Below are 27,735 nucleotides of genomic sequence, written 5' to 3'. Positions count from 1 at the left end.
GCCAGACTTAGAAATGGGGATCCAAAAAGTATGCAAAGTATGAAAAAAAGTTTGAAAATTCCTATAATCAACTTTAGTTCCACTCCTAACTTCACCATAGATACAGGTAATGAGTGTGTTGGTTTTAATTAAGAGGTCTGGCTAGAGAGCATGTTAAAACTGCTCTAAAAAGATAAATATTACAGATGAGCATCGTTCTTAATGTAGGTGAAAAAGAAACCCTGATGTTCTTAAGGTTTTTGGTTTTTTTTCTGAGAAGATGGGGTATCTGTCTGGCCATTTACATACTGGACAGAAAATTGTGAGGGTTTAGGTGCTCGTACTTCATACAGAGATTTGAATTCTTAGTAGCTTTTCATTTTAAGCTGTAGCAAATATTCCAGTGCTGTGATTGAAAGATGTCTTCCATGGACATGGGGATAAAGACTTATTTTTTTACCTTTCCTGAATATGTTTAAGTGTTTTTATTGGCTCTTAATAAATTTTACACTCTGTTTTTAAATTATTCTTTAATTTTAATCGCCGTGGCCTTGAGGTCAGCCCACCTTGAGCTTGTGTGCAGTAGAAGTCAGGACTTGTCCTTCCTTTGGCTTCCTTTTTTTTTTTTTGAGAGCTGTTTCCAGTTCTACAGCCTCAGTGGAGCAATGAACATTGCCAGTTCAGAGGAAAATTTGCAGCTGAAATTTTATGCCTGTTTTTGGAGGCATCTGTAACAAAATAATTTAAATTCTAGTAGTTTTAGCAACGTAGAGAAAGATTTAATCCAAGTTCTCATATCTTTAGAAGTAGCCCCTAATAATAGTCATCTTTGGGTTTGTTAATTCCAGCTAATGAACTTTGATGTTAGTAATATAATACTGGAACTGTGAACTTCTTCCCAGCATGGTAATTCTTCATTTTAATGTCTCACTGGGACAGTTTTGTGCAGCTGAATTTGCATTTTCAAAACAAGTTTAATAATGATAGCATTAACTCTAAAAATGTGTTGTTCCTTTATATTTTCTAGTTGCTTGCAAAGTAACAGCAGAATGTTTTATTTATAGGTAACTTAGAAGAGAAATGCCCAGTGGTGCTTCTGTTTCTCCTACTGGATGAAAGTAACTTGGAAGCTGATTTGCAGTGAATAATCAGTGAAGCCACACAACATTTTCTGGAATATTGCATGATCTCATCATGAAGATCTCTCTCCTGCAGCAGATGTATAAGGACGTCCTGGCAGGCATTCCCCTAGCAAGGGAAAGCCATTATTATTCCTCTTTAATTAATCTGTGTGTTGAGCAGCCACCAGAAGGAGATGAATCCTGTCATCAGCAGCATCTGCCATCTACTGCTGGTGGCGTTGGGAGCCATGAGGACACTGACATGTCAGGTGTTGTCCCTGCAACAGATGATTTATCCAACAGCTTTGCAAACATGAGCTCCTCGTTGTGCCCACGGGAGGTGACGCTGCTCCAGCTCACCTTGATCAAAATGATGGTGGCCAAAGCAGAGTCCCAGCAAACTGAACTCCACACGCGACAGAAGTACTGTGAAATCTTTGTCCTTCTTCTGAAGGAGGCAAAAATTGACTCAAAATTGGTAACTTCTGAAAGATTTATTTAGGAAAGGAGGAAAAATAAAAAGGATGTGCCTTAGATCTATTTTTCCTTTTTTACCTGTCTCCAGATCCACCTGCTCGGTTCTGACGATCGGCTGTTATCTCACATGGCCTCACAAAGTTTGGCATCTCTTGTGTATTTCCAGCTGAAGGAAGAGGTGAGTGTGGCATCGCTTCACAGCTCAAAAAATGGCTTAGTGAACCTGTGCCTGCAGGTTGTTCCACTTGACTCTACAGCCAAGTTTTTCTAGTGTTTGTATTTTCTGGGAAACTTTGTCAAATGTGTTAGGAGGAGCCTGGAGTAAGGAAGGCAAGGAGATCTGATGTGTAACAGAAGCATGGAGTGTCTTTATATATAAAAATCTGGAATTTCATGAAACTCATTTAAGGTGAAATGGGTGTAGATGACAATCTCTTTAAGGTTGCAATGCAGATATTAAAAAAGCCATGATCTAAACTATCAGTGTTTTTACAGTTCCTTGCTATCTGGTGGGTGATGCAGTAGATAAAAATAAATAATAACCTCTTGCAAGTTAATACAATGCCTTGGTGTATGCTCATGTTTGAATAACCCAATTACTTGAGTTTTTTTTAATTTGCTGTATATTTAGTGAATATGTATTGCAGTCTCCATAGTAGCACCCTGAACACAGATTTATTTCATAATTATGTTTGTAATATTTCTCGCCAAGTTGTCTGGGAATTATGAATTCAGATCTGGTCTGTCTACAGAATTATCTGATTTTGGGTAGGTCACATGACATTAGGAGGTTTGGTTTTCCCTTTTTGGAACATACAGATAATTTCTATTGCATGCATATGTTGCTTCATATTTGTAATTAAAGACCTAATTAATGGCCCAGGACAGACATTGTTTCTACCTGTGTTTTGTCAGTGCCTATATATGAATCTTTCTAATATCCAATTTGAAATCACTGTGTTATGATTTCATGTAATTTGCATAACAACTGAGAGCATTGTGATTGGTTTTGAATCCTTTTCCTTAGGACGCCTTAAACGCCCCGTGGCTGAGCTTTAGCCTGGCCGCGCTGCTGGCGTTCCCCGGCAGTGCGCGGGTGGCCGCTTGCCTGTGGACTCTGGCAGCGATCCTCAAGGAGACGCTGAAGGACGCGCTCGTAGCCCGAGCAGGTACCGCCGGTGCCGCCAGGAGGAGCAACTCACCCGGAATTCCTCGGGAATAATTCGGCTTCAGGACACCCCTTCCCTTCCTGATACAGGGGGTGACAAAGTGCTGTTCGAATGTAGTGGTTTGAACATATTTATATTCTGAAAGTAGCCACAACACCGATTAATTTCTTATTTTCTGATTTATCTGTTACACTGCAGGTTAATAATGTGTCTCTTGTTGCTGTAGGTGCTCTGAAGAAGCTGTTGGCTCCTCTTGATGCAGTGCTTGAAGGATTTTATAGTGCCATCCTGCTCCATCATTTTGACAGTCACCACTACACTTCACCTTATTCTGAAGCTGCAAACAATCTGATCAGTTTTATAGATCTGCTGGAAGCACTTTTGGTTTCCAGAACTGAACTGCAATTACCGCTCAGGTGCCAGAGAATTTTATTTTTGAAAGTTTCTTATGTCCTCAACGTTATTAGCTCATCAGTTCCTTACGTAATCAAGAAGAAATTCATTTTGCTCCTTAAAAAATGCGTCCTTTACAAGTCCAGAGAAGATGCTACAGGTGGATCAGTGTTGTTACAAACCTCATCTTTGTGTGAGGATATGCTGGCACTGAGTAATGTTGTTCTGCAGGTTGTGAATTTGACTTGGCTTAATCAGATCCCACTCAGTGGAAAGTCCAGCTACTTTGGAAGCAGTGAAACTGCTCCTGGACACGATTCTCAAGGTGCTTCTGACCAAACTGTTCTCAGAGCCTTAAGTCTCGTTGTCCTTAAAGCACTGGAATTCAAGATTCACAACTCTCAAACAGAAGCAGAAATCAAAGGTAACAGCCCATTTAAATTGTGTTCATTAAGCAGCAAGAGTTTTAGAGCTTTCAGATTTTGTAGTCACAGCTCATTAAGACTGTAAATAGATTTCAGCTGAATTAGTGGTGGTGGGAGGGAGGAGAAGACCCCCCGCAAGAAACTGCTGTTGCTGTGTCCTGCCTAATTAGTTGTCAAATCCTTTGCCCTGCAATATCTTGGGATTGAAACAGCTACATTTGGGATGGGAAATTTTTCCTATTAAGAATATTAAGCCAGCTTGAGAACACCAGGCTGTTTTTCAGCTGGATAAGAATAGAAGCCATAGCACAAGCATCTACTCTGTTCAGGGTGGGGAACTGAAAAGAACTGCAGGTAACACTCTTTTAAAGGTGGAGGTAGAACTTTAGGCACCATTATGCATTTATTTTATTGAAGGAACAAGGCATTACTGTCAGCCAAGTAAGGTAATGAGACAAAAGCAGCTATGGTATAGAAAGGTAAATAAAAATAAGGAAACACCAGAGTAAGGCACAGGGAAATTGTGGGACACAGAATAACAGAATGGCTTGGGTTAGAAGGGGCCTTAAAGATCATCCAGTTCCAACCCCTGCCATGGCAGGGACACTTTCCATTAGACCAGCTTGCTCCAAGCCCTGTCCAACCTGGCCTGGACACTTCAGGGATGGGGCAGCCACAGCTTCTCTGTGCCCTGTGCCAGGGCCTCACCAGCCTCTCAGAGAAGAGTTTCTTCTAGTATCCAATCTAACCCTGCCCTCTGGCAGTGGGAACCCATTCCCCCTTGTCCTCTCTCTCCATGCCCTTGTCCAAAGTCCCTCTCCAGCTCTTTTGGAGCACCTTTAAGGCACTGGAAGGGGCTCTAAGGTCTCCCTGGAGCCTTCTGTTCTCCAGGTGAGCACCCCCAGCTCTCCCAGCCTGGCCCCAGAGCATCTCTGTGCCCTCTTCTGGACTCGCTCCAGAGCTCCACATCCTCTTTATGTAAATGGTTGTGTTCTTCACCCTGGCTGACACTTCTGGCCCTTCCAATTACCAGGTCTGAGCACTCCTCCCACAGTTGCTCCCTTGGCCTGGTTTGTTGTAGTGAGGGGCTGGGTTGGGCAGGAGAAGGGCAGAGCTGCTGCAGTGCAGGGCTGGGCTGGGACGGGAATAATATATTTACTGATTATGTGGCCAAAAGGAATTTGTTTCTTTTTAAACAAGGGCGAAATTTTACAGCATTTTAAATACATTGAGGCATTCTAGTAAAAATTCTGTACATAAATATTATTTTGCTTTTTATATTAATATGCTAGGTAGCATGCCTAAAATCAATTTTTAATTCATCCATGTGAAAGAGCTACAACTTCCATAAGACAGCTTATGAAACTTTTTCCAGATTTTTGGAAGATGTTATATTTGTGATGTCAGTTGCATTCTTAAAGATTTTTAAGTATTTGTAAAGAATATTTTACTTGTGATCCACCTTCTGAAAAATATATGGAGACTGAGATTGAGTAAGAACAAGTGTAAAGAAAAAATGTAGGCTATATCCGTTTTAGATGTCTCTATGAAAATTCTTTCTCAAAGAAAAACATTCATCTTTCTTTCCCAGATTTATGACACAAAAATGAGTTATTCTAATTAGATTCAAACACCCCAACTGTCAAGAGGAATTTCAATCTGAAAGTAATGGTACTTCCTTATTTTAGTGGCATTACAGGAAGTGTTTAAAACAAGCACCTAAATGCTTTAATATGCTAATTTCCCTTCCGGGAAGCTGCTTGATCTTCTTGTCATTAACAAGGATTAGAGTGGCTTAACTTTAATTAATTTCAATTTTAAGAGTAATTTCCAGATTTATAGGGAAGAGTTTCAGTCTGAAGAGTAACTATTAATAACAAAGATAATTTGATGTTCCTGTTATTTGCTAGGAGGAAAATCAAATCTTAAAGTCAAATATGAAGGAAAATCATGTAGTGATGCAGTAAATAAAATTGATTTCAATGTTGCAGGAAGATTTTGTTTTCCAAACATCGAGTGTGTGCTGTGTTACATCAAAAACTGCTCTGTAATATCTCATTAGTACTGAAGGTATAAGTTTTTTGACTTAAGGGAAAGAGTTTCTGTCTAATGAATACAAAGTGATTTTTATGAGTAAGCTACTGCACTAAAACGGCAAGAACTAATCTATAAAATTTGATGCTGTGATAAATCAGTTGAGCTAAGGAAAGAATTGCATTCATGAACTGTTATGCACTGCTAATTTAAAAAATAGAGTGTGTGTTGTTTGGCAATAAAAATGTATAGCAAAGTCCATGGTTAATCTTTTTTTGCAGGAGACTTTGAGAGCTCCATGTCCCAGCTGCTGATGTTCTGGGGGAGTCATGTAAAGCCTTCCCCACAGTCTCCCCCAGCTGGGCATCACTGTGAGTGCCTCTCCTTGGTTTTCATGGAGCAAGATGATGACATGTGGGAAGCTGCTAAAGCTTTGTTGCTCATCTATTTAAAATTTGATAGGTCAGTGTACTATTTTATTTCTGACAGAACTGTGAAGAACTGTACTTCAGTGAGGTTACTGTGATGTTCCCATTGGTTGATTTTGTTGGAAGGAAAATTATTTTTTAATAATTTAAACCCCCCCCTCAAACCTCAGGATGATGTAATTTGTGGTGTAAGAGCTGATAATTTAAGTATTTTTTGGATGGGGATGGGAGTTGTGAAAGTTTCCTACTAAACAATTTATCATGTCCTGTAATTCAGGATAATTGCCTTCATGTCTAAAATAGTGGTTACAGATAAAAAGCAAGATTGCTTCCTTACAACACTGAAGGTTTGACAAGAATGGGCTATTAGAATTAAACTTCAATAATTCAGGTACTTCTGGCTGAGTTTATAAGGATTGGCCCTATGGGAATTCCAGCTACTTGATAAAAATGGTTCTTGCTAACAACTGAAAAGTGTTCTTCATGGATTTGTCCTGGATGTACAATGCTTCATTGTTGTTTAAATTACCATAGAAGATATTATGCTGATTTATACAAGGCTCTCAGACTTCAAGTGGGAAGATAATGCAAGTAATACCTTAGACACACACAATTTTAAGGCACTTAACTACAAGTAGGCTCCTCTTCCAGTGTGTGTAACATTCTGAAAGTTAGCCTGAATTCAGGTTAACAAAAATATTCAAATGAGATTATTTCATATTTAAAGTGCAGTTATGTGTTGTAAGTATCTTTGTTTACTGCAGAAGGTTTCCTAAGGAGTGCCCTTTAAGGCCTGCTTTAAGTGCTCTGGCTTCCTGAGCTGTCTGATCTCCTGGCCCCAGCTGCCTCCCTTCTTTCTCACCCTGATACAAAACCTGCTCTTTTTCTTTTTACTTTTTCACAAAATTTAACAAAAGGGCAAGAATCCATATTCTGGATATTGCTGCTTTAAAAAAAAAATTGTAAACTTCCACTAAATTATTTCCTGGCTTACTTTTCAGGTTACGGCGTGGTGCTACTGATAACCTAAGCCAAAAAGAGGAGGAATCCTGGCAGTTCCTTGGGCATGCAGGTGGATATAACCCACACTGTATATTTTTATTTTTTCTGGAAAAAATCGCATTTGATTCCACAGTACTTCTAGATTTTTTGATTTCGTCAGAAACTTGCTTTCTGGAGTACCTGGTCAGGTACTTAAAGCTCCTTGGGAAGGAGTGGGATCAGTTTGTAGATGTCTGTAACCATTTCGATACCAGGCACAGCACTTTCCACCCGGTTTGTTCTGTCAAGCCACCTCACCAAGAAAAGCAAAACTTTGTGGCTGGGGAGAGTTTGCAAAATGCTGTTTGTGCAGCAGAACCACAGACTGCGGAGGCTTTGGCTCCTTCTCACAATTGCCCGGTGTTTACAGCACAGCAGGGTGATAATGAGGCTGCGGAGTGGAACCAGTCTGACTCACTGACCGGCACTGATAGCACCTCCCTGCCTCGTTCTCTTCAAAGCCTGGTTAATTATGACAGCTCAGAGGACTCGGAGGTGGAATCAGATGGAAAAGAGTGCTTGGTAAACACAAAACAATTGCCTTCAAACAATGAGGGTGAGGTGAGGAGGAGGGAAACTGGTTGCAGCTGTAGAGATGATGACCGGAATCCACGCACCTCTGGAGTGTCGCCTCTGAAACCGAAGGGATCTCCTACCTCATCCTGTTGGACTTGTATGGCATCTCCAGATAACAACACTGCTCCCCTAAGAGTGATGCTTTACAAATCAACTAAGTGCTTGGAAGAGCTGCAAGAGGCTGTTTCTAGGTTGCAGAGAAGAAATCTTTTCCCATATAATCCATCTGCGTTGTTGAAACTGCTGAGCCACGTTGAGAAGATGAGTAAATCCATGAATCCACAATAATCCAAAGTGTTCTTGTGGGGATTTTTAAACAAGTTCACCAGGGGATATTTCCATGAGATTAATGACTTCTTGCTTCATGCCTCTTGCACTAGTCAGTGCATTTAACCTCAGGCAGGGTGAACACGGATTTGGTTGGCACCCTAAAATCTGAAATTGCATCCAGTGATATGATCCATTACTTGAGGGTCCTGAGCTCATTCATGGGTGTGTATGTCAATGTACAATATATAAGGTTTAGTTGTTGGATATTCAACTTTTTGTAATAAATAACTCATGTGGAAGCATTTCAAAAATATATGCTATTTAAAGTCTTATCAATTATACTTAATGGGAGTCTATTTTTTAGTTCACTGCCAGATTGGTAGTGGTTTATGGACTCAGGACCAAGTTAGTGCAACACTTGACTGCTTAGAAGTTGGGCTAAATAAAATAATATAGCTTGGGACAGTTTACTGTTTATCCTGTGTGTTCTGCATTGGTGCATTGCTCAAAGTGAACCTTCAGATGTCTATATTCCTTTAATTAAAAGAAAAAGTAGATGTGGAATTAAAGCATATATTGTCTGTGGAAAATTCTAGTTGAGCATTATGTCTTTAAGCTTAGGTGATGCAGAAGTGACATTCCAACAGAATTTTTTGCATCCATCATGCATTTCCTATAAATATAGGATGTATATTTAATAAATCAGAAAGAGAATTAGAAAGTAAGTGACTCCAGTGCAGTGAGAAGGATGTTGAAGATGTTAAATTATTATACTTATATCTTTTATTAGATGTAATTTGAATAACCAGAAGAGTGAGTGTCTGAGAGTTTGCCTGGGGGAGCAAGTTCAGAGCAGGATCCAAGGCACTTGCACTTAGCAGGAAAGCACCTGATGCTGCTGCATTTAACCTGCAGTTTGTAATGATCTGCCAAGGGTTAGGCACTGGGAAAGTACTGACAACAGGAGCCCTGGGAAAACCTCAGACCTCTTCAGAACTGTGGGAAGCAGCTTTCCTGTTAGGATCTGCTCTTGAAGGTAAGTGCTCTGTTCTGAGAACAAGTAAGTGCTCTCTTCCCTTTGAATAGGAATTTAGTGTTAAATTAAAATAGATATTGAGCTGAGATGAACAGTCTCTGGAGCAGGTTGCTGACCTTCAAATCTTCTAGATTAGTCTTTAGCCCTGACTGGTGAATCAATGCAACTGGGAGAGGAAGAAAACTGGGTTTAGCTTATGGGATGCTTTAGCTGGCAGTTCCAGTGCTCTCCAGTGCCACTGGAATGGTATGAAGTCACAGACAGGGAGGTTTGGACCTCAGTCTTACCCCTTCAGGATGACAGCAGTATTTTAGGTAGGAAGGAGTGATCCTCTTCACTGGCATGAAGGACACCTGAATATTCTGGGTGTTTGCTGTACCACGGCTTCTTCCTGAGATCTGGACAGCTCTTGTGCAGAGGGGTCAGTGGGAATGTCAAGGAATGGAAACCTTTCCATTCATGCCTGCAGTTGCTGTAGTTAAGAACTAACCCTGCAGTTGTCCAGGGCAGCAACATGCCTGGCTTCTCTTTGAGCCCAGTTATGCTACTGTAGCTGCTGAGTTGCTCATTTCTGTCAGGACTAAAATCCCTCTGGGCGTGTTCAGAGCTGCAGCTCCAGACAACTTGGGAACTTTTCAGTTCAAACACAGGAAGTGCCATGGGCAAGGTGGTTGAGCAAGAGTTTCCCAAGTTCACAATTTTCAAAGTAGGTAGGTGCTTATATTTCAGTGAAATCCTTTCCACTATCCTCACTCCTTTTCTAATCTAGACTTTGCTAACTAGTTTATTTTAATTGAGTAATTCCATTGTTTGTTTTGAACATAAGATTCAGTGTAAAGGATTGTTCAGCATTTCTTGATCTACACTTTGCCAGCTGGAAGTATTTAAATTGCAGCAATGTCTCTGACACTGACATGATAAGCTGAGTGGGAAAGGTATGAGTGGTGTGATAATTTTGGATAAGTCCTAGGCTTATTTCTCAGCGATTACTACAACTATATAAGCTTTTATAAAGAGTTTAGACATCTCAGAACAGTGTGTAAAATGTAGCAAGAAATGTAGGTGTCCATAACCTGATTTTTTTAAATACAGCAAATCCAGTTGCAGTCCAATTGTTTAATTCTTACAGGCTTGAGGCTGATTGTGTGCCCACCTGGTTATTAGAAGTATTAGAAGTTATGTCTCCCTTCTCAGAGAGCCATTGTTTTAATTCTTAGAATGTTTTAGTTGTAAAAGTGGATAAACATAGTTTGTATCTGGCAACTAGATGTGTGTTGTTAATGTGTTTGATATTTTACCTATTTCACCTTAATGTGTTGATATTTTACCATTTATGACCTGAGATGGAGTTACATTGAGTCGAGGTTTTTTTATTGCACACAAATTGAGGCTGAACCATGAAGGTGGATTGGACTTTTTTGGCTGTATTGAAAAAACCAACCACAAAGAAAAGCACCTTGCTAAAGAATTTGTATTTTAATCAATTAGTGAGTGTAGATAGTGGCTTGGTTAGGTTTTGGTTGGGTTTTTTCAATGATATAAAGCTTTTAGGCACAGCTGTTATTTCATGTCCTAGAACAAATTCATTCGGCTGCAGAATCTGTTACCAGTGTTAAGTTAGAACTTGGGAATTGGGTCAGTGATTACCAGGAGATCAATGTGCCTTACCTTTGGGTATTGATAGCTGTCAACTCTTCTTGTATTATTTCAAAGCAAGACACAGAACAATCAGGTGACCTGTGTGGACACAGTTTTCTATCTGAGGACTCCTCCTGAAATGTTCACAGTTTGCCATTAATGCAGTTGTTTGATGGAGTTTACCTTCAACATCAATAGAATAAGTTAAGCTTTGATGAGGTAAGCAGTTAGCACTAGAAGTTGCTTACAGGATGTGCTTTTTAAAAAGAACATTTTTTAACTTTTTAACTGAATGTTTGTAGAGCTTCATTTCAGCTACAACTGAATCCAGGTGGTTCCACAATTGTGGTTCTTCAAACTGGATTTTCTCCAATATTTTTATGGCTATTTTTCATTCTGCTTTTAAGACTTGTAGTACAGGTTTTAATCCTGTAGTACAAGAATAAAAACCAACCTTGGGAACCTCTCTACTTGCAATACCCTTATAAAGCTGGGAATAGGGAGCCTTGGTTGTTCCCTGGTTTATCACTGTAGGATAAGCTTTGTTTGTACTTCTTCCAGAGTCAGTCTGGGATGGTTTCTGAAGTCAGTATCAGAGATTTATCACAGTGTCAGTAGGAGTGAATATATTGTGGTCATAACAATGTTACTTCAGTGTGTTTTCCCTTAGGGTTATCCTAATGAGTCTGTAAATTCTTGCTGTATTTTGCTCAACCCTTCTGGGCTGCCTGGTTCACCCTGAAACCTTGTTAGAAGCCAATGTGTCAGAATGGATGGCAGGCAGTCTTTTACTGTCCCTGCCTCCACAGCAGGTATGGACCTGGACTTCATTGAGAAACATCTCAGGGATTTAAGCTTTTCTAAGTCATGATCTTCTTAACTGTTGTGTAAATGAGTTTATTGCTGATAACTGACAGAGATGCCCTTTAATACACCAACTGGCTTGGTGCTGGCTTACATCATGAATGGAAGGAATAAAATGTATTTTATGGTAAAAATCTTTCATGGAATTACAATATCCTTAGTTATTTCTGGTTCCTACTTTCCCTATACTGCAAAACATGAGTTTTGCCAGTCAGCAGTGTCCTTTTAGGGGGGGAGATTTGAAAAAAAAAGTGAATTGTTGGAAAAAACAGCACACACAACCTCAACAGTGAGCACTGCTGAATGTTAGCTTCCTTAAAGTTTGTAGGGAAGGTTTGCAGGTCCATATTCTGAAATTGTCAGGAATTGTAGCTGCTTATTGGAGTTGTCCAAGTATCTACCCCATCTCATCCTAGTTCTTGAGAGCTAAAAATGAATATTTTCTATGGAACTTCAAAGAAATTCCAAATGCCCTTAGCATTTGGAGGAAGTAATAGCCACATATTAATACATGAATAATAATTTGAAGTCTATTTTGCAAAGGAATATATATTGATTTTACTAAAAAACACAAATGACAAAATCCTATGTCCATATTTCTTTCCTTGCTGGAAAGGAAAAAGCTTTATCTTCAAGTGTCACCTTCCAGGGTTTGTCAGGTCTTGGAGTAACTTTGTCACTACAGATCTTTCATGGTTCTTTCATGCAGGGATTTAACTGAAACAGAAATTATCACTTTCTGGACATTTACCTCTAGTAGTTGGCTTCCTTGATAATATTTATGTTCTTCAAGAAATTCGTGCCTTTCTGCTGACACCATTACAGCTACTGTGGAAGTTGGGCAAAGACCCATTAAGCAGCAAATACCAAACTCAACCAAAATTTTTAGAAAATTATTTATCTCCTCAAGGGAGAATCCAGTACTTGGTCACCTTCAACAGAGCATTGGTTCCTCTAAAGGGGGGTATCTTCACCTCAGCTAAAATCACTGACCAGTGTGATGCCACTGTTTTCTGTAATTGTCACTTAGAGCTAGATGTATAAGTGGGGATTGCTGAGTGTGAAGCATCCAAGGAATTGTCTTTGTTTCACCAAGCAAATGCTCATATTTTGTTTTTTTGTGGGTGGATAAAAATTGATGCTCCAAGAGTCTCCCAGCAATATAATCAAACAATGTTTGCAGCATTGTCTTATGTGCAAGTGTTACAAATTGTTGAGGTTTATTTTCATACTGTTGTTAAACCAGTGCTTCCAGCTCCAAGGATTCAATTTTTTTTGGAATCCTGTGTTATTCCTATGCTGTTGGAAATGTATTAAGAAACTCTGAGTTGATTTGATTAATTGTTAACTCTCTTATTGCTGCAGCCAGAAGATTGAGTGAATTCTTCTCCTAGATTTTCAGATAGTGGCAGCACACAAGAGTGTTTTTTGGGTGAATTGGGAGTGCTGTAGGTGGAGAGGAAAATGTGACTTGTGCCTTGTACTGGAACAAACTTGGTGGCAGTTCCTTATGCAAATCAGCAGTTATATTTGACTTTTCTGGTGTTTCTGGTTAACAGAAAAGGGACTTGGACAAGTGTGGACAAGTTGATGCTAAATCAAGGGAAAGGAAAAAAAAGCCTTCTCATCAAGATAATTTAAAGACAAAACAATTAGAATTTTGCATAAGGAATATCACAACCAAACTGTGAGCAGATGAACTCTTCAGCAAATCACATCTCTGTGCCCTTGCATAGGAGAGGATTCTAAATTCCTGTCCAGGAGGCTTATTGATACAGGGTGTGTTCAGTGTTTAAATGGAATACAGCCAAGGGGTTGTAAGAGAGCATAATTGTGGTGTTCCTGGCCTTGGTGGTTGAGTGTGTGAGAGAAATGGGTAGGAAGGCAGTGCCCAGGTAAGGTCTTTTCCTGGAGCCTTTTTTCCTAAGGCATATCCAAAGCCTGTGGCAGAGTGAACCAGCAGTAGAGTGTGTTCCTTCCCTGCACTGACTTTATCCTTCCACTGTTGCTCCTGACATCCTCTCCTCCCACTTCATCCAAGTCATCTTCCTCCTTATGGCTAAAGCCCAGATTCTCAAAGTATTTCTTTCTGGCTAAAATTCATGGGAATCAAGTTCTGAAACAATAATTTCAAAAGTTTTAATTGATTTGAAGATTTCAACCTGTGTGTTCAAGTGTTCCTCATTTGCTCCTGCAATGGCATTTTGGGATGATAAATATCTATTGCCTTAGTGGTTGCTGCATCCAAAATCAGGTATCTAGTCTTTATTTATGACAGATGGCATTACTAATTAATTAGTAACGAGCCTCTCCTTAGTGAACCTTTCCCTGGAAGGAGCTGCATTATGAATCAGGTCATACTAGGAAGAAACATCTTGAGGAAAAAGCTTTCTGAGAGGTTTTTGAGACTTTTTCATTCCTTTTGTGTAAGGGAAGGCTGGCATATTAGAAGGTGTGAATTCCTGTGAAAAGAAGGATCTCGGCTTTTAAACTACAGACTGCAAGGTTTTGAATTATGATATTGTGACATGTGACTTGGAATGATTCATTTTCAGGCTCTTGTTGATTCTTGAGGCTCAGAAAATACAGGAATGTCAAGGTATTTTCCTTTAATCTTGAAGGAATTCCTGATGGCAAGGAGATGGGTTTCACTGGTGGTGAAGAGAATTCAGAGTGCAAATGATTATTAGATCAAATTGATTCTTACTTTTCTTCCATGTATACATATGACTGAGATTTAATTAACACTCTACCATTGGGATAATCAGTTAGCAAAAATTATTAGGTACTAACAGACAGTATATCTAAAACATTTATTTTTTGCTCCCCACATTAATTCCAGGATTTAATTTTTTATATTATGGGAAACAAAAGAAACCCTTAGGGGTTTTTGGGATTGTTTTGATGTTTCTTCTCCCTCCAGGTACCACCACACATACTTCTGATTCTAGAAGCTTAAGATTTAATACAGTCTCAGAGATTTGCCAGGAGGGTTTTCTCTAGTGAGAAAGTTTACTAATACTATAAACTCTCTTATGTAACTGCTTGGAACCTCAGCTGAAAGCTCACACCCACTGTGTGGATTCACTGTACTTTATTACATGAATTCAGCTGGCTGGAAAAGAAAGAGGGACATTTTGGGACATTTTCTGAAAGAAGTGAATTTTTCTTACTTTGCTGTAATACTTTTTTTACTGAGAACTTGTACATAATTCCCAATGATAGGTAAAGTAATCAAGTCAAATACATGTCTCCATTGTCTATTTAGTTATATTAAATTGTCCAGTGAATGAATAGATACTATGCTGGAAGTCAGGAATAGTAACATTAAACTTTTACATTTTTATTTTCTCAGTGCGATTTTTTGGTTTGATTTTTTTTTTCCTGTAGCATTCAAATTTAAGACTCCTGCAGGATAAGCACTATGGAGGTGCAGAGATAATTGTAAGGTCACTGGGCACTTTAATCAAGGGGGTATGATTAGCTTGTTACTTACCACAGAATATCTTTAATCTTGTAATGCTATCATATGTAGGTGGTGCCAGCCTGACAAATGCTGCTCAAAAAGGGTGTAAAATCATGTGTTCCTTTTTTTTTTTCTTTTTTTTGTAGCAGTCCCATGTTTGCCCCAGTCAACCACACTTTTACAATAAATTGCAAAAAAAAAAAAAAAAAAAAAAAAAAAAAAAAAAAAAAAAAAAGTGAAGAAATTGTGGTTTTAAGCATAAGAAAGATGTTGGTGCCAATTACCTCTTCCATTCCTGGCCCAGCACTGGCCAAGTGATGTGTGAATCAGCTTGCTCTAGGCTTTCCTAATTGGCAGAGAGTTCCTAAATCTTCTGCTTGGTTCACAGCAGTGGTTCATTCAGATGTGGGAAAGTTTGGAGATCATTTAAAGCAGCAGCCAAGCCATAATCTTTTCTGAAATACCCTTTCATGTTTAATGTTTCTCTGGTGCATCAGGTTATTGAATACTGCTCCCAGTTTTGTGGAAGGACCAAAGACTTGTAATAGCTGCAAGACAGACTACATAAAGAAATGCTGTATGAAGAAACCCATGCTTTTCTCACAAGAGGACATAAATGAAGAGGTTCTAAATATTGCCTGGGTCCCATCTTTCATGGCAGGCTTATAGATTCAGATGGAAGTCTCAATGTGCTCCAAAGGAGTTGTGGGAAGGAAGGCCTGCAGGAGGGAGCCTCTCCACTCTTATTCCCATAGATACCTTCTGTAGTTTGAGAACTCTTGGAGCCCCAAAGTGCTGATGGCTGGGGCCCTTATCAGTTACTATTCTGTGTTTCTTCCATTTTTGTGCTCTCCCACAGCCATCTGCTCCTGGCTTCCTTCTGACAGTGCTGGCTGAGATGGAGCTTTGGCTCAACTCTGACAAGTCTGGTCCCATTTCCTGGGCTGCTGTTTGCTGACTGCAAGCAGGAAGAAAAGGCTAATAAAGGTTCTTTGCTCCTGGCTTCTCTGTGAGGTTCTCCTCTCCACATTAATGTGTCCACCAGAATGCAAAGTAACGCCAACATTTCTGAAGGCTGTTGTTACCTGAAACTGGGGAGAGCTGCTGAGGAGTGACTTTCAGCTTGATTCCTTAGTCATGAAATCAGAAAAGAAATTAAACAATCAGATAGGTTAAGTAAAACTGCCATGTTTCTATGGTATCTCTAACCAAACACACTCTCAGTGTGTGCTTTCTTCTGCTTTAGGAATTTCAGAAATTCCATTTTTGATCTTCTGAGGAACTGGAGCACTTGTTGTAAAACATTCAGTTGATTGAGGCTGGAAGTACTGCTGAGGATGATCAATAGGAGTAGACACCTTTCTCTAACTTTATTCAAAACCCCACACTTCATCTACAACCTGTCAGAGTGAAGTGATGTTTTTGGTTCTCCCTTTTCTGCACCCTCAGCATCCTCCTGTGTGTGTGGAGCAATTTACGGTGAGACAAATTCTCATCGTGCAACAGAAGCCACGTGACTTCAAACATTTCTTCATCTGCTGTGTTGAAAGGAGCAGGGAGGCAGTGGCACTGCTGCTGCTGCCGAGTTTCACGGGGTGATGTGGATGACATCAGGATTGCCTTCAGTCAGAAATCTTGAAGTGCAGCTTTGCTGGGTGGGTCTCAGAAGAATTTGAAAGGGTTCTGGAGATAGGGCGTGTTTACCTCGGTCAGAGTAGTGAGTGTGATGCCTCTTCCCTGCTAATGTGCAGATCTCTTTGACTGCAACATCAGAAAGGTAAGAGTTCCTTTTTCTGCCCTTCTTGTCTGCCCTGGTACATTTTGTTGGGTTTTTTCCCCCCTCTCCTCACATCACCCTGTGTTCTGAATTGCCAGCATGTGCTGATCTCTAACGTTCTTTTATAAGGGAAGAGTAGAGAAACTCCCATGAGTAGTCTTCAGATAAAGAATGGAATGACATTAATAAGTTTTTATATTTTGCCACTAAGTATTCCAACCTATGAGAACTTCTTCCTATTGAAGGAAAAAAGAAAAAAGACAATACAGGTTACAGTAGTAGCTTTGCCTTTCTACTTCTTGTACCATTATCCTGTTAAGTGCTTGTAACAGCACTTCTTTCTGAACTGGGAGGAAACTTTCTTAACAGGAATAAATGTTAACTAATGATAGCAACATGATTATATAAGAGAAAAAAACCCTTGAATGCAAGTAGCTTGAAAAAGCCACTTCTAAATTTTTCTGTAAAGTGCTAAGATAAAAAGAAGTCCTTTAAGAAATTCCTTTTAAGAGAGGTTTGGAGGTTTTTTTGTAAGATTTATCTTTTGAAGATCTGAAGAAGCTTGTGCTATGAATAACATCCCTAAACCAGCTGCCAGAGAGGGTTACTTCGTAGTAATGCCACGACATTCAGATGGAGGAACCCCAATCCTATTGTTGCAATGTATCTCTATTTTTCACTACCTTGCTACCTCAGCCCTTCAGCTGGCTGCCAGGCTGATGAAGAGGCTGTGCTGTAGCTGAAAATTTCCCTTGCATTTGTTACGACATGAAAAGGATGGTGAAGTGGCTGAAATAATGAAAGACCAGTTCGGTTCTGGCTCCTCCTCCAGGTGTCTTGGTGGGTGGGGAACGTCTGAGCAGGATGAACTGCTCAGGAGGGATAACCAGGGGGGAGCTGGGAACCCCAGGAATGGGGATGCACTCCAGGCTTGGCTCAGGGTGCTGTGGAGATCAATAGATGGCCAAGTGTGAGCCCCCGGTGCACACCATGGCTGAAGGTTCTCTGGCAAACAGACTTCTCCAGAGTGCAAATGCAGCAATCCTGTCCCTTCCCTGCCTTCCAAGGGCTAATTTAAAACCTTGAGTCATTCACTGAAGGTGGAAAAGCCAAGAGCCTCTCCACCCTCAGGTCTCCTCTCTGGTTCTCATTATTCTGTTGCCTCCACATGCTCTGTGCTCCCACTGCTTGTCCTGACCTCTGTGTCCCCAGTGCTGCTCAATTCTTCTCTGCCCTTAACTCTCACCTTAAATAAGTGACACAGCTCTGGTAAAATCTCCATTATGTAGCTTAGCATTTTAAGCTAGACTTTCAAACAAAGCTTTGGTAAGGTAAAAAAAAAAAAATTTTTTTTGCTTCTTTCCCCAATAGTAAAAATTTGAAGAAAAGTCTCATAATTTGAAAGATTTTTCTTTACATTCTGATAAGTGTTACTAAGTTCTCAAAGCAACAACAGTTGTTCCTTTAGGTTTATTCAAACTTTTTGTGATTTAATCATCCATTATGAATCTCTAGCTTGGATAGGGTTAGGTTGTTTTCCAACAACTACTTTTTATCTTAAAATTGTTGCAGTTACTTGAGTTATTTCATAGCTCTTTATTCCACACCATTCATGTTAAGGATTTTTAAAGCTCAAAAGTGGACATAGTTTGCACTGTAACTGTATAGAGAGAGAACTGTATTTCACTTTCCTTAGCAGCCTGCCATCACCTAAAACCATTTTAGCTGCTCAAAAATGATTTACCTTTAAGTGTAGAGAGAGCATGGTGACTTTCACCCAGAAAATGAATTATTTCAAAGAAGTCTGATTCACTTTTTTGTGGTTTTGTTTTCCTCCCAGAGAACAGGGAAAAATAAAAACTCACTTGGCACCTTAATTGAGATTTATTCAAAGTGCTATTTTTGCCTGCTCAATATAGTACCCAAGTTACAAGGTAATGTGAAAGAACAGTAAAAATAAAATGCTGCAATTGCCCTGTAATGAGGCACTTAAAGTGTTTACAGTTGAGATTTGTACAAGCCAGGGAGTAAATGTGAAGTTAAAGGTCTCATAGCAATCTTAATTCAGCTGTTTGAATTCAGTATTTTGGGGTTTCATTGTAAGAAACTCTGAGTCCAGCAGCTCCTTTATTCTGTGCTGCCCCTGCTGCTGTGTGGGCTGGGAGAGGTATCAGCCACCCCTGCCTCAGGTTGTGCAGAATTCAGCTGGATTCCTGTTTTCCCACTGCACAAACAAGGTAAGACATGATGCAAAGAGGTGGCAGCATCAATCCAGCATCCTGCCTTCAGTCCCTTCCTCCACAAAGCACAGGACCCATCTCTGTTCAGCTGTTTCATGGTGGTAGATGCAGTTGGGATCTTCACACATTGTCAAAAAGCGGGGGAAAAAAAGTCTGTTTGTAGTAGAACACAAATCTGCATCTGAAACTTGTGTGTTAACTTCTGGAAGTATTGCTGAATCTTAAGCAGTACCAAAGCCTGTGATATGGTGGACCTGATCTTTATTTGCTCTTTTAAACCACTTTTATTTCATGTTGAGGATGAACAGCCTGGAACAGCTGTGCTATCTGTTTTGATATCTGAGGCTTGATTTTTCCCGACAGTCACTGCACCAGCTTTGCCAGTTCTGCCAAATTGTGAGTGGAATAGGAGAATTATGTTCTTCTTGCATTTTGCTGATTTCAGTCTTTCCCTGTTACACCTCTGGAGTCTCACTGAGGATACTAAGGGGATGCTTAGGAGAATTAAGATTACATTCACTTGTGTGTTTGTGTTGTTTATCCATTGGGTTTTGTAATTTTTTAAGTAAATAAGGATAGGAAATCCTCCTAATACATCCTGCAAACCTGGATATTTCCTTCTCTTAGTCCTGGCTTTGGAAAAGCAGTTTTCAAGCAAGAGCTTTTGTACAGACAATACAATCAAAGCTTTGGCTCAGTTTCTTTTTATTAATTCCTCAGACTGCGGCAGCCAGAAATTCCACTTCAAAGCAGCTCCTGAATTTGTTTTGCAAAATGCAGCCACGCAGCTTTTGTCAACCTCAAATTTGCCCCCCCCCCCCTTTTTTTTTTAATTTGCTTAATATCATTAAAAATATGAGGGGATTTTTTTATTGAATATATCCAGGATCCAAGAAACAGCACTTTGAAAGAAACTTCACATTGGTACTTGCCAACTGTGTGGGCTTTCCCTTAATTATAAAGGATGCAGTTCCTGAAGTAATCATTCCTGATTTTCCTGTTTTGCACTGGCCCATTAAAACAAGATTGAACTACAGAGGTGATCCTTCCATAACAGGGAGGTGATTTGATTTCTTTACTGGGAGTATTTAATGCCTGAGATGCAGAAGAGCTTCAGTTTTTTAAAAATACCTTTATTTTTGACTGACTTTTAGCCTGTTCCAGAACAAGGATTCCAGTTTTTTCAATGCAAATGCTCCTGGCAGTGCTGGTCTATGGACAGGGATCTGGGAGGAGGCAGAGGTTTTTCACCCTAGGCTGGGCACAATGAGTCACTCACTGCTGGATTTCTCACTCCTGCTTGCTTGGTGCTGCCACAGGCTGTGAGGAGAAGCTCTGAGCTCAGCACTCAGCAATAGGAGGTTTAGGCTGGGCAGGGTTTTAAGTTTTTAGTTAGAGCTGGTCCCAAATCAGGCCTTTGCATCTGCTGCCCATTCTTTGAAAGCAGGGTTTGCAGGGGAGAAAACTTATGATGGTTTGTGCAAGTAAAAAACCACTTACTGCTGAAATCCAGCATCTTCAGCCTGAGCACTGGGACTGGTGGCCACAGCTGTCCCCTTGCTCCTGTCAGTGTTTGTAAGGAATTCCTCACCTCCCAGTACTCCAGGAACCTGGTGATGAGGGTGAAGGGAGGCAGGAAAGCAGCCCAACTATTTCACTGCTGCTGTTACGAAGATGGAGATCTCCAAGGTTTCCCAGGGAATGGGCTGATTTGCTGCAGTGAAAACATCCAGTTTAAGGGTAATGAAACTTAAGAATAGGCTGCTGCAGACAGATTTGGAATCTCATTGTTGGTTTTGTCAGAATCACTTGGGCAGTGTTCTTCAGGGATAGTCTGACCCTCATGGACCACTCCTGGTACAAATACAGGGATTACAGAAGGAAGAGTTTCAGAGAACCCACCTTTTGATGAGTGTGTTTAGTGATTGTGAGGAAAGATTTCCCCTGAAATATGTGAACTCTGGATCAGACCTCAAATCCCAGAATTCCCTTATATTTTAAGATTAGGCATGTACTTATGAGCTTAGTTTAATAGTGCTATATTAACTAATTTAATAGGTAATCATATGGTGAGGCATCCATGTGTGGAAGAAAACCATCAATTAGTGAGATCCCAGGAATCCAATAAGAAAATATGCACTACTGGGCTTTTCTAAGGTTTAAATGTTTTGGGTGCATGTTCAGCCCCAGCCCATCTCACCACAAGGAAACTGTGAGTGCTCCTTCCACTGTGTCATAAGACTGGCCTGTTTTTATTACAGTTTGAGATTGCTTGCAGTGCACAGTCTAGTTTAAAAATATAGATATATTAGGAAACAGAACTGTGTAACAAGGCTCTCCCTTGGTCTTCTATTGTCTGCAAGCCTTTCTGTCTGACCCAAAATGTCATGTTTCAAAGCCCTGCTTCATTAGGGTGGCGCCTGCAAGTTGCTGTTTAGGGTCTGTTAGCAGCCCCAGCATAAATCCCCACTTCCAGGAGTTTCTAATTCAGCAGTAAAACATTGCTCTAGGCTGGAACTTGGCATATAAATCTCTCAGGAACAATTGTGATTTCTCCCTCCTTTATTGTTGCATTTGCTTATACACACACACACACGGTTCATTCAGGAGGTTTTTACTGCCCCCTTCCTGCATTTAAAAAGATTAAATGGCTTGGTTATTAATAGTTCAATTCTGACTACTGTGCTTGGCCAGTCAATGGATCTGCAGTGCTGCTAACCAGCTCTGTTTGATGGGTGCAGGTCATTGCTCCACAAACCTGCTCCAAGCTTAGTGGAAACAGCCCAGTGTGGACCAGCAATGGTTGTTGGGCTGTTAATTAACGTGGGCTCCGGTGTTAATTAAAGCTGTGCCCAGGTCTGGGGTGCTCTGGGCATGGTGTCCTGAGACAGCTGCAGGCACAACTAAAGCCCTGTGTTCCCTGGAAGAACATGGCAAGGGCTGAAGTGCTGCCTGACCTTGGCATGGTTTGATCTCAACTCGTGATCCTGTACAGAGATATTGCTGGGAGATCTTCTGGTGAGATAAAGGTTTGGTTGAAATCATCCTCCAGCTCAACTGTTCCCTCACCAAGACTATGTTTCAATGAAATCAGTTATTTCCTCATGTTTTTCCTGGTTTACAGAAAATTTTAGCATGGTAAAAGTAATTCAAGTTTACTATTCCTAGAAATTGTGGAAAAATTATGTGTTTCAGCCTTATGGAAAATGTTATAGTAACTTCTATTTTTCTTCAATGTTAGGATATTTTTATAGGATATAGAACATGTTTGTACTCTCAAGTCCTACAAATAAATAAGAGAGAACAGCAATTTCTAAATATATAATGTAGACTGCAAAAGTTAAAAAGGAGGCTTTTACAGGAATGAAATACTTTAGTCAAAGTGAATTTTTTTTCTTCCAGAACTGATTTTAGACATTTGTTCCTGATCTAGGTTTTGGTCACAGTTAAATCATATAATTTTCCACAACTGCCAGAAAAAGCTATGCACTGTAGTTTTTCCCCACTTGTTCCTGTGCACAGGTGTTTGCAAATTCAGGGTATATTTCCATTAGCATATTAGACAGCAGTAATTCATCAGTGCAGTGTCCTCATTACTATGGAATTGAGGCACTCCCTGGACCTTCTCATCTCTTTTCCACTCTTCCTCCCACTTTTATTTAATTTATAAAGGCAGCCCCAGGAAGATCAGTTCTCATTGTATGAATATGATAGATAATACATGAGTGTTGCAGATTTAACCAGGTGCTCAGCAGGGCAGTGTGAGTGATTGGAAGGAGGCAGCAGGTACCTCCCTGAGCAGATTTCAAAGGCCCTGTATTGCTTTATATCAGATCAAAATTTGGCTTTATTATTTTATCTTCTGCTGGGTTATAATCCCACCTCCTTGCTCTAAACCAAGAGGGTTTTAATTTCCTGTATGATTGAGAACACTGACTTTACTAGCTTCGCACAAAAAGGCTCAATATGGGCTTTTTCATGCATTTTCTCTTTAATACGTGAGGAATAAATCAAATTCTCTCTTTATTTACTCAGCATGGCATACATACTAAAGACACTCAACAGCTGGTTCTGGTGGGAGAATATCTGGATGCCCATCAACTGCACCTGGGCAGATTTTGTGGACCGTGATGGCCTCGTGTTTCCCAAACCACATCAGTTGTACGCCACGATCCCGTACGCTTTTGTACTGCTGATCATCCGATTCTTCACTGAAAGGTAAGAAACACAAATGCCATTTGGTGCTAATGTTGGTCCTCATTAATGCTGAAAATGAGATATCTGGAGATCAATCGTATTTTTATAAAGGCGAATTAGTTGGTGGTTTACTAGGGAGATCTAGTACAGATAACACAGCAGGTGAAAAATGGGAAAATGTTTTCATTATTAGGTATGTGTGGCTGTGGTCCAATCCAGAAGGGAAATATATCTATCCAGCTTTTCTGGAACAGCATTTGGATACTTCTGATTATCTCCTTTCACTAGAGATGCAATTCATTCTAAACCTTTTGAGTTTCCTTTTTCTCTTTCAGTGGAAGGATGGAGTTTGGTCTCAACCAAACCTCTCATTTGGTCCTGTACCAGGACATTCATGTGAGGCTGATAGACCCCAGGTGTCTCTCTTTGGCCAAGCTAAGCAGACTGGAGGGATCTCAAAGTTTCATGTGAACATTTTATACAGATCTAGTAAAGCTGTTTGCTTTTTTCCCCCCTCACTTTGGCACCAAAAAATGAATTGCTTCTGCAGCTGGAATCTTAGGGGACAGGCAGAGGTTGGCTCCACAGAGGAAAGCTACAATCATGTTAAGATTTGCAGTGTTTTGACTTATTTATTTGTACCTTTTTTGCTTTACTATTTTTTTCCTTTTTCCTCTAAAAGATGTGATTAGTAGGTTTTTATAATTATTTCCGGACAGAATGAGGAAATTTGCAATGTCGCAAGTTGGACAGACTTAAACCAGAAACAGATAAGATCATTCATGCTGGAAATCAAGAGTAATTTGGATCATATGTTCATAACCATTCCCAGTGTGTCTCACTGCAGTGCTGAGGGTAATTAGCCCACACATCTGGCTGCAGTGAGTCTGGGGAAAGCTGACCACTGCTCTGAGCAATGAGGAATCCATGGCTGATACAGCAGGAGGGAGGGGTCTTTCCTGAATTCCCTGCCCAAGCAGGAAGGTGAAACCTTTGGAGCACTCTGCAGCGATTTGGGGTGGAAAAGGGAAGGGAAAGAGAATGCATCAGTCTCAGGGAATGGCTGTGTGCCACAGGCTGGATCCAGTGTGGATCAGTGCTGGTGGCCCAGTGAAGAAGGTGCCAGGTGACTTTGCCACTGGGAGGAAGTTGCCCAGGAGCAGTCCCTGAGCTCACATGAAGAGAGGATCTGGTCTCCCTTCACTCAACTCCAACACTCCTCTGATGGCCATGAAAGTCAGGATGTTTCCTTGAGTTTACCAGCATTTCATGGCCACAAACTGCATTCCTTGGGTCTTCTTTATTGTATAACAGCTGATAAATTGTGGTTCCTTCTTGGGATTAGGTAGGGGAGATCCCTTTTTCTCAGTGCACTGGCGCATTCCATGGCAGATTAAACTGCATCCAATTTGTTTTCTTTGTATCCTGGCATGAGAACAGCCAAGGTCTTGTAACTGTGTTGTATTTCTAAAGCTTTTCATGCTGTGTCTTTTCAGATATGTTGCTATACCTTTAGCAAAAGCCTTGGGTATAAAGAACGTAAGACGTGTGAAGCCACAGCCTAATCCTGTGTTAGAGAGTTATTTCCGGGAGTGCTCAAGACAACCATCCCAAGTAAGGATTCTCATTCTTCCAAACTCCTTTTGCTTTTGGAAAATCCCACTCTTACTGTTTCAATCAGCTCTCAGCAATGACATAATGAGATGAGTTCCAGCTGATTGACAGGTGACTTAATTTATTTGGATATTTGTTGCTGTTCTGCTGACAAGGATATATGGCATCCGAAACAGAAAATACGTTTAAGATGTTTAATTTTCTGGCATGCTGTTCTAGATTAGATTGTTCATAATATTTCCAGTGAATATTAGTGTTCCATCTTTAACTCACTCTGCCTGGAGAAAGCTTCAGCTGATGTCTGTTGTTGGAAAGCAGGACTGTATTTACTGCAGGAATGCTGGCATGGAAGCCTTTTGATCCTTTATGTTACTGCATACATAATCCTGGTTTATGTGAGAAAGAAAAGCAATTTTTGGCTTGTTTTTAAAATTGAACAAGGAAAAAAGACTAGCCAATGCTTGTCACCTCCAAAATGAGGCCATTGATTTTTGCATGGGAGGCAGGTATTTTGCTGTGAGTGCTGCTTCAGGAAGTTCCCTTACCTGACTGCAGCTGCCAAACAATTGCAGCTTTCCTACACTAGTTTTGAAAAGAAATATGTGCTTTCCAGTAATCAGGTATTTTAATAATTATTGATAGTGGAACTTGGCATTCTATCCCTAACTCTGCTATTATTTTATTGTGTCTTTTGCCTGATAACATCAGGAATAAATGCATGGGTGTTCACACACGAGCTCCTCTCTCTCTGGGCAAGTATCCCGATCTCAGCTTCATTCCTTCCTTCTGCTTGAGTACAGCTGGACATTTGGTTTCTGAAAGGAAAGCACAGCATTTTTAGACTCCTCAGAGCATGGGAAAGATTCAAGCTGCCTCCTTTAGGTGTCCAGCTTGGGGACCAGTGTGCCTGGGAAAGCCTGGCTGGCAGCTGAGGGCATGTGGGCTCTGCTGTATGGAAACAGAGTCGCTATTCCTGCGTGGCAAGTGGAGAGCTGGGAGCCAGCAGGGTGGGCTGGACACAGTGGCTGTTTGCACTCCAGCCCTCCCTGGCAGCTCAGGTGCCTTTTCTCACATTCCAGAGGTCTCCCTGAGGGTAGGAGACTCCCTGGACTGGCCTCACCTCGGTGGAGGCAGCTGCTGCCACCCACTATTTGCATACTTCCCTTGGGAGGAAAGAACTTCCCCAGGGATGAGCCAAACTCTCCTTGCTCCTGAGGCAGCCCTGGGAGGTCATCCCACACTTCTGCACTTGGGGATGGAGGAGAGGGAGGAAGCCCACAGGCTGCTGCATGTGGGGCACTGAGCTCCCCAAAATGCACGAGTGTCACTGCCTTGTGCTGGGCACGTGCTGGCCTGGCCACCTTGGGAGCAGAGGGGATGCAGAGACCCCAGGTGTGGCACCCCATGGCCACGTGCAGTTGTAGGCCCTGCTCCACCCCCAGTTTAGTTCTGGTGTTGGAGGGGGGCACTCTGCACCTTGCTCAGGAGGATTGGCTTGCTTTGGATTTGAGAACAGGGCTCAGATCACTTTAATTCCAGGCCACTTTTCATCTGTGAGACTCATAGATAAACAAATTTTAATATTTGTGATTAGGTGAGATATTAGGTGCCATGTCCATGTCTGTTCAAACATGTCACTTCCCCCTCCAGCCTAAGCTCTCATCTAACAATAAAAGTTGCATCTCTGAAACTCTCAGGAGTGACCAGAAAGGCAAGAGAAGAGTTTGTGAGTCTGTTCATTTTGTGCCTGTATTATTTCAATAAAAATCCAGGGTTTCTGTGAGCATAACTCAAAAATACCCTCCCATGCATATTTAATATTGGTAATATTTTTAAATTAAGACCTTGCAAAGTGGGAAGCTGCACTGTGAACTACAAAATAAATGAAAGTGACATTGGAGAGCATCTACTGTTAACACTGTTCCATTTCTTGCAGTCAGAGATCAAAGGCCTTGCCAAAAAGTGCAACTGCACTGTCCATTTGGTGGAGAAATGGTTCAGGAGACGGCGAAACCTGGAGATCCCAACCGTGCTCCGGAAATTCCAGGAAGCTTTGTAAGGAAAGAAAATGCTTTTGGTTATCATTGCTTTTGGAAAACAGTGATTGAGCTTCCCCCTCTCCAGAAGGCTGGGTCTGCCTGATGGGGGTTTTGGTTTCTGAATGCACAAACAAGTTGAAATTATTTAGTAGCATTTCTCCAAATGATGGTTAAAAGTTTAGGTTAACTGTTTCTCCTGAGGGAAAAAAAAAAACCACCATAAAATATTTTACAATTTCTTTGTGGAATAATGGATTTGTAGGCTCCTGGTACAAAGTGCAAGATGAAAACATGCAGAGAATAGGGAAATCTTTTTCTGTCTGCCAGTAGTCATAGGGGAACAACAACGTTTACCCTGGTGTGTTTGTACCCATGCTGTCATTTTGGGATGCTGTCATGTGTACCAAAGTCAGTTCAAGAGCAGGAATTGTGGCATTCAGACTGAAGGACAGGTGCTACAGCTTGATCATGGGATACTGTGTGAAACAGGAACTCAGACTCACTGCTGAGAGTGGGCCAGTGAGCAGCTTTGAGTGATAGTAATGAATATGTAAGAAGTTTCAAAACCTCCTGCATATGATTTTTCACTTATGTGTGAGAACTTCCTCATACCTAAACACTTTAAGTGTGATCTAAAATCTCACACAAATTGCAAATCCCCAAATGGGCACAGCTCATCCCTTTTGGGTACTGACATTAACTGTACCAGTGTAAAGCATTTTCAAATGCTCTGTATTTGGCTTTTCATTAACATAATTGCATTGGCAAAACTTCACCTGATTACAATATTGAACCTCTGTAACTGTAGATCAGCTTAAGGAATGGGGGTTAAAAGTACAGCCCAGAGCTCAAAGCTGAGTATTTTATCAAGATTATTTCCAGTGTTAATCAATGTGATGATGATTTAGTGGTATCCTCTGTCAGACATAAATCCAGATGATAGACAGAGGT

The 27,735-nt window shown here is 40.7% G+C and overlaps 2 protein-coding genes across 3 annotated transcripts in view; both read left to right on the top strand.

Annotated features, from left to right (window-relative positions):
- The first annotated feature begins 1,048 nt into the window (after nucleotides 1-1,048).
- LINS1 (lines homolog 1) lies at nucleotides 1,049-8,371 on the top strand. The gene is made up of 6 exons (XM_041418800.1): nucleotides 1,049-1,578; nucleotides 1,666-1,755; nucleotides 2,605-2,746; nucleotides 2,973-3,563; nucleotides 5,880-6,060; nucleotides 7,028-8,371. Exons 1-6 carry the CDS (start codon nucleotides 1,174-1,176, stop codon nucleotides 7,929-7,931), a joined length of 2,313 nt encoding a protein of 770 aa, XP_041274734.1. The 5' UTR covers nucleotides 1,049-1,173; the 3' UTR covers nucleotides 7,932-8,371.
- Nucleotides 8,372-8,712: 341 nt separating this feature from the next.
- The window catches only part of CERS3 (ceramide synthase 3), a 43,205-nt gene continuing 24,182 nt past the window's right edge, over nucleotides 8,713-27,735 (top strand). The window contains exons 1-4 of one of the 2 annotated variants that reach the window (XM_041418801.1): nucleotides 8,713-8,949; nucleotides 22,970-23,152; nucleotides 24,628-24,745; nucleotides 26,682-26,800. In XM_041418801.1, coding sequence (XP_041274735.1) covers nucleotides 22,971-23,152; nucleotides 24,628-24,745; nucleotides 26,682-26,800 — 419 coding nt within the window. In that variant the 5' untranslated portion in view covers nucleotides 8,713-8,949; nucleotide 22,970. Of the gene's footprint in view, nucleotides 8,950-16,402; nucleotides 16,695-22,969; nucleotides 23,153-24,627; nucleotides 24,746-26,681; nucleotides 26,801-27,735 lie in introns of those variants that run through there. The other variant, XM_041418802.1, reaches the window with a different exon arrangement.

Source organism: Onychostruthus taczanowskii, unplaced genomic scaffold (genome assembly GCF_017590055.1).
Source record: "Onychostruthus taczanowskii isolate IOZ18803 unplaced genomic scaffold, ASM1759005v1 scaffold6, whole genome shotgun sequence".
NCBI lineage: Eukaryota > Metazoa > Chordata > Aves > Passeriformes > Passeridae > Onychostruthus > Onychostruthus taczanowskii.
The sequence above is the reverse complement of the archived record's forward strand: the minus strand, read 5'-3'. Positions and strand labels throughout refer to the sequence as shown.

Excerpts from the sequence above, each read along its gene's own strand:
- LINS1 (XM_041418800.1), top strand. The coding sequence starts at position 1,174 with ATGAAGATCTCTCTCCTGCAGCAGATGTATAAGGACGTCCTGGCAGGC. Across the intron at positions 1,756-2,604 it reads ATTTCCAGCTGAAGGAAGAG|GACGCCTTAAACGCCCCGTG; the intron begins GTGAGTGTGGCA and ends CCTTTTCCTTAG. Across the intron at positions 6,061-7,027 it reads ATCTATTTAAAATTTGATAG|GTTACGGCGTGGTGCTACTG; the intron begins GTCAGTGTACTA and ends CTTACTTTTCAG.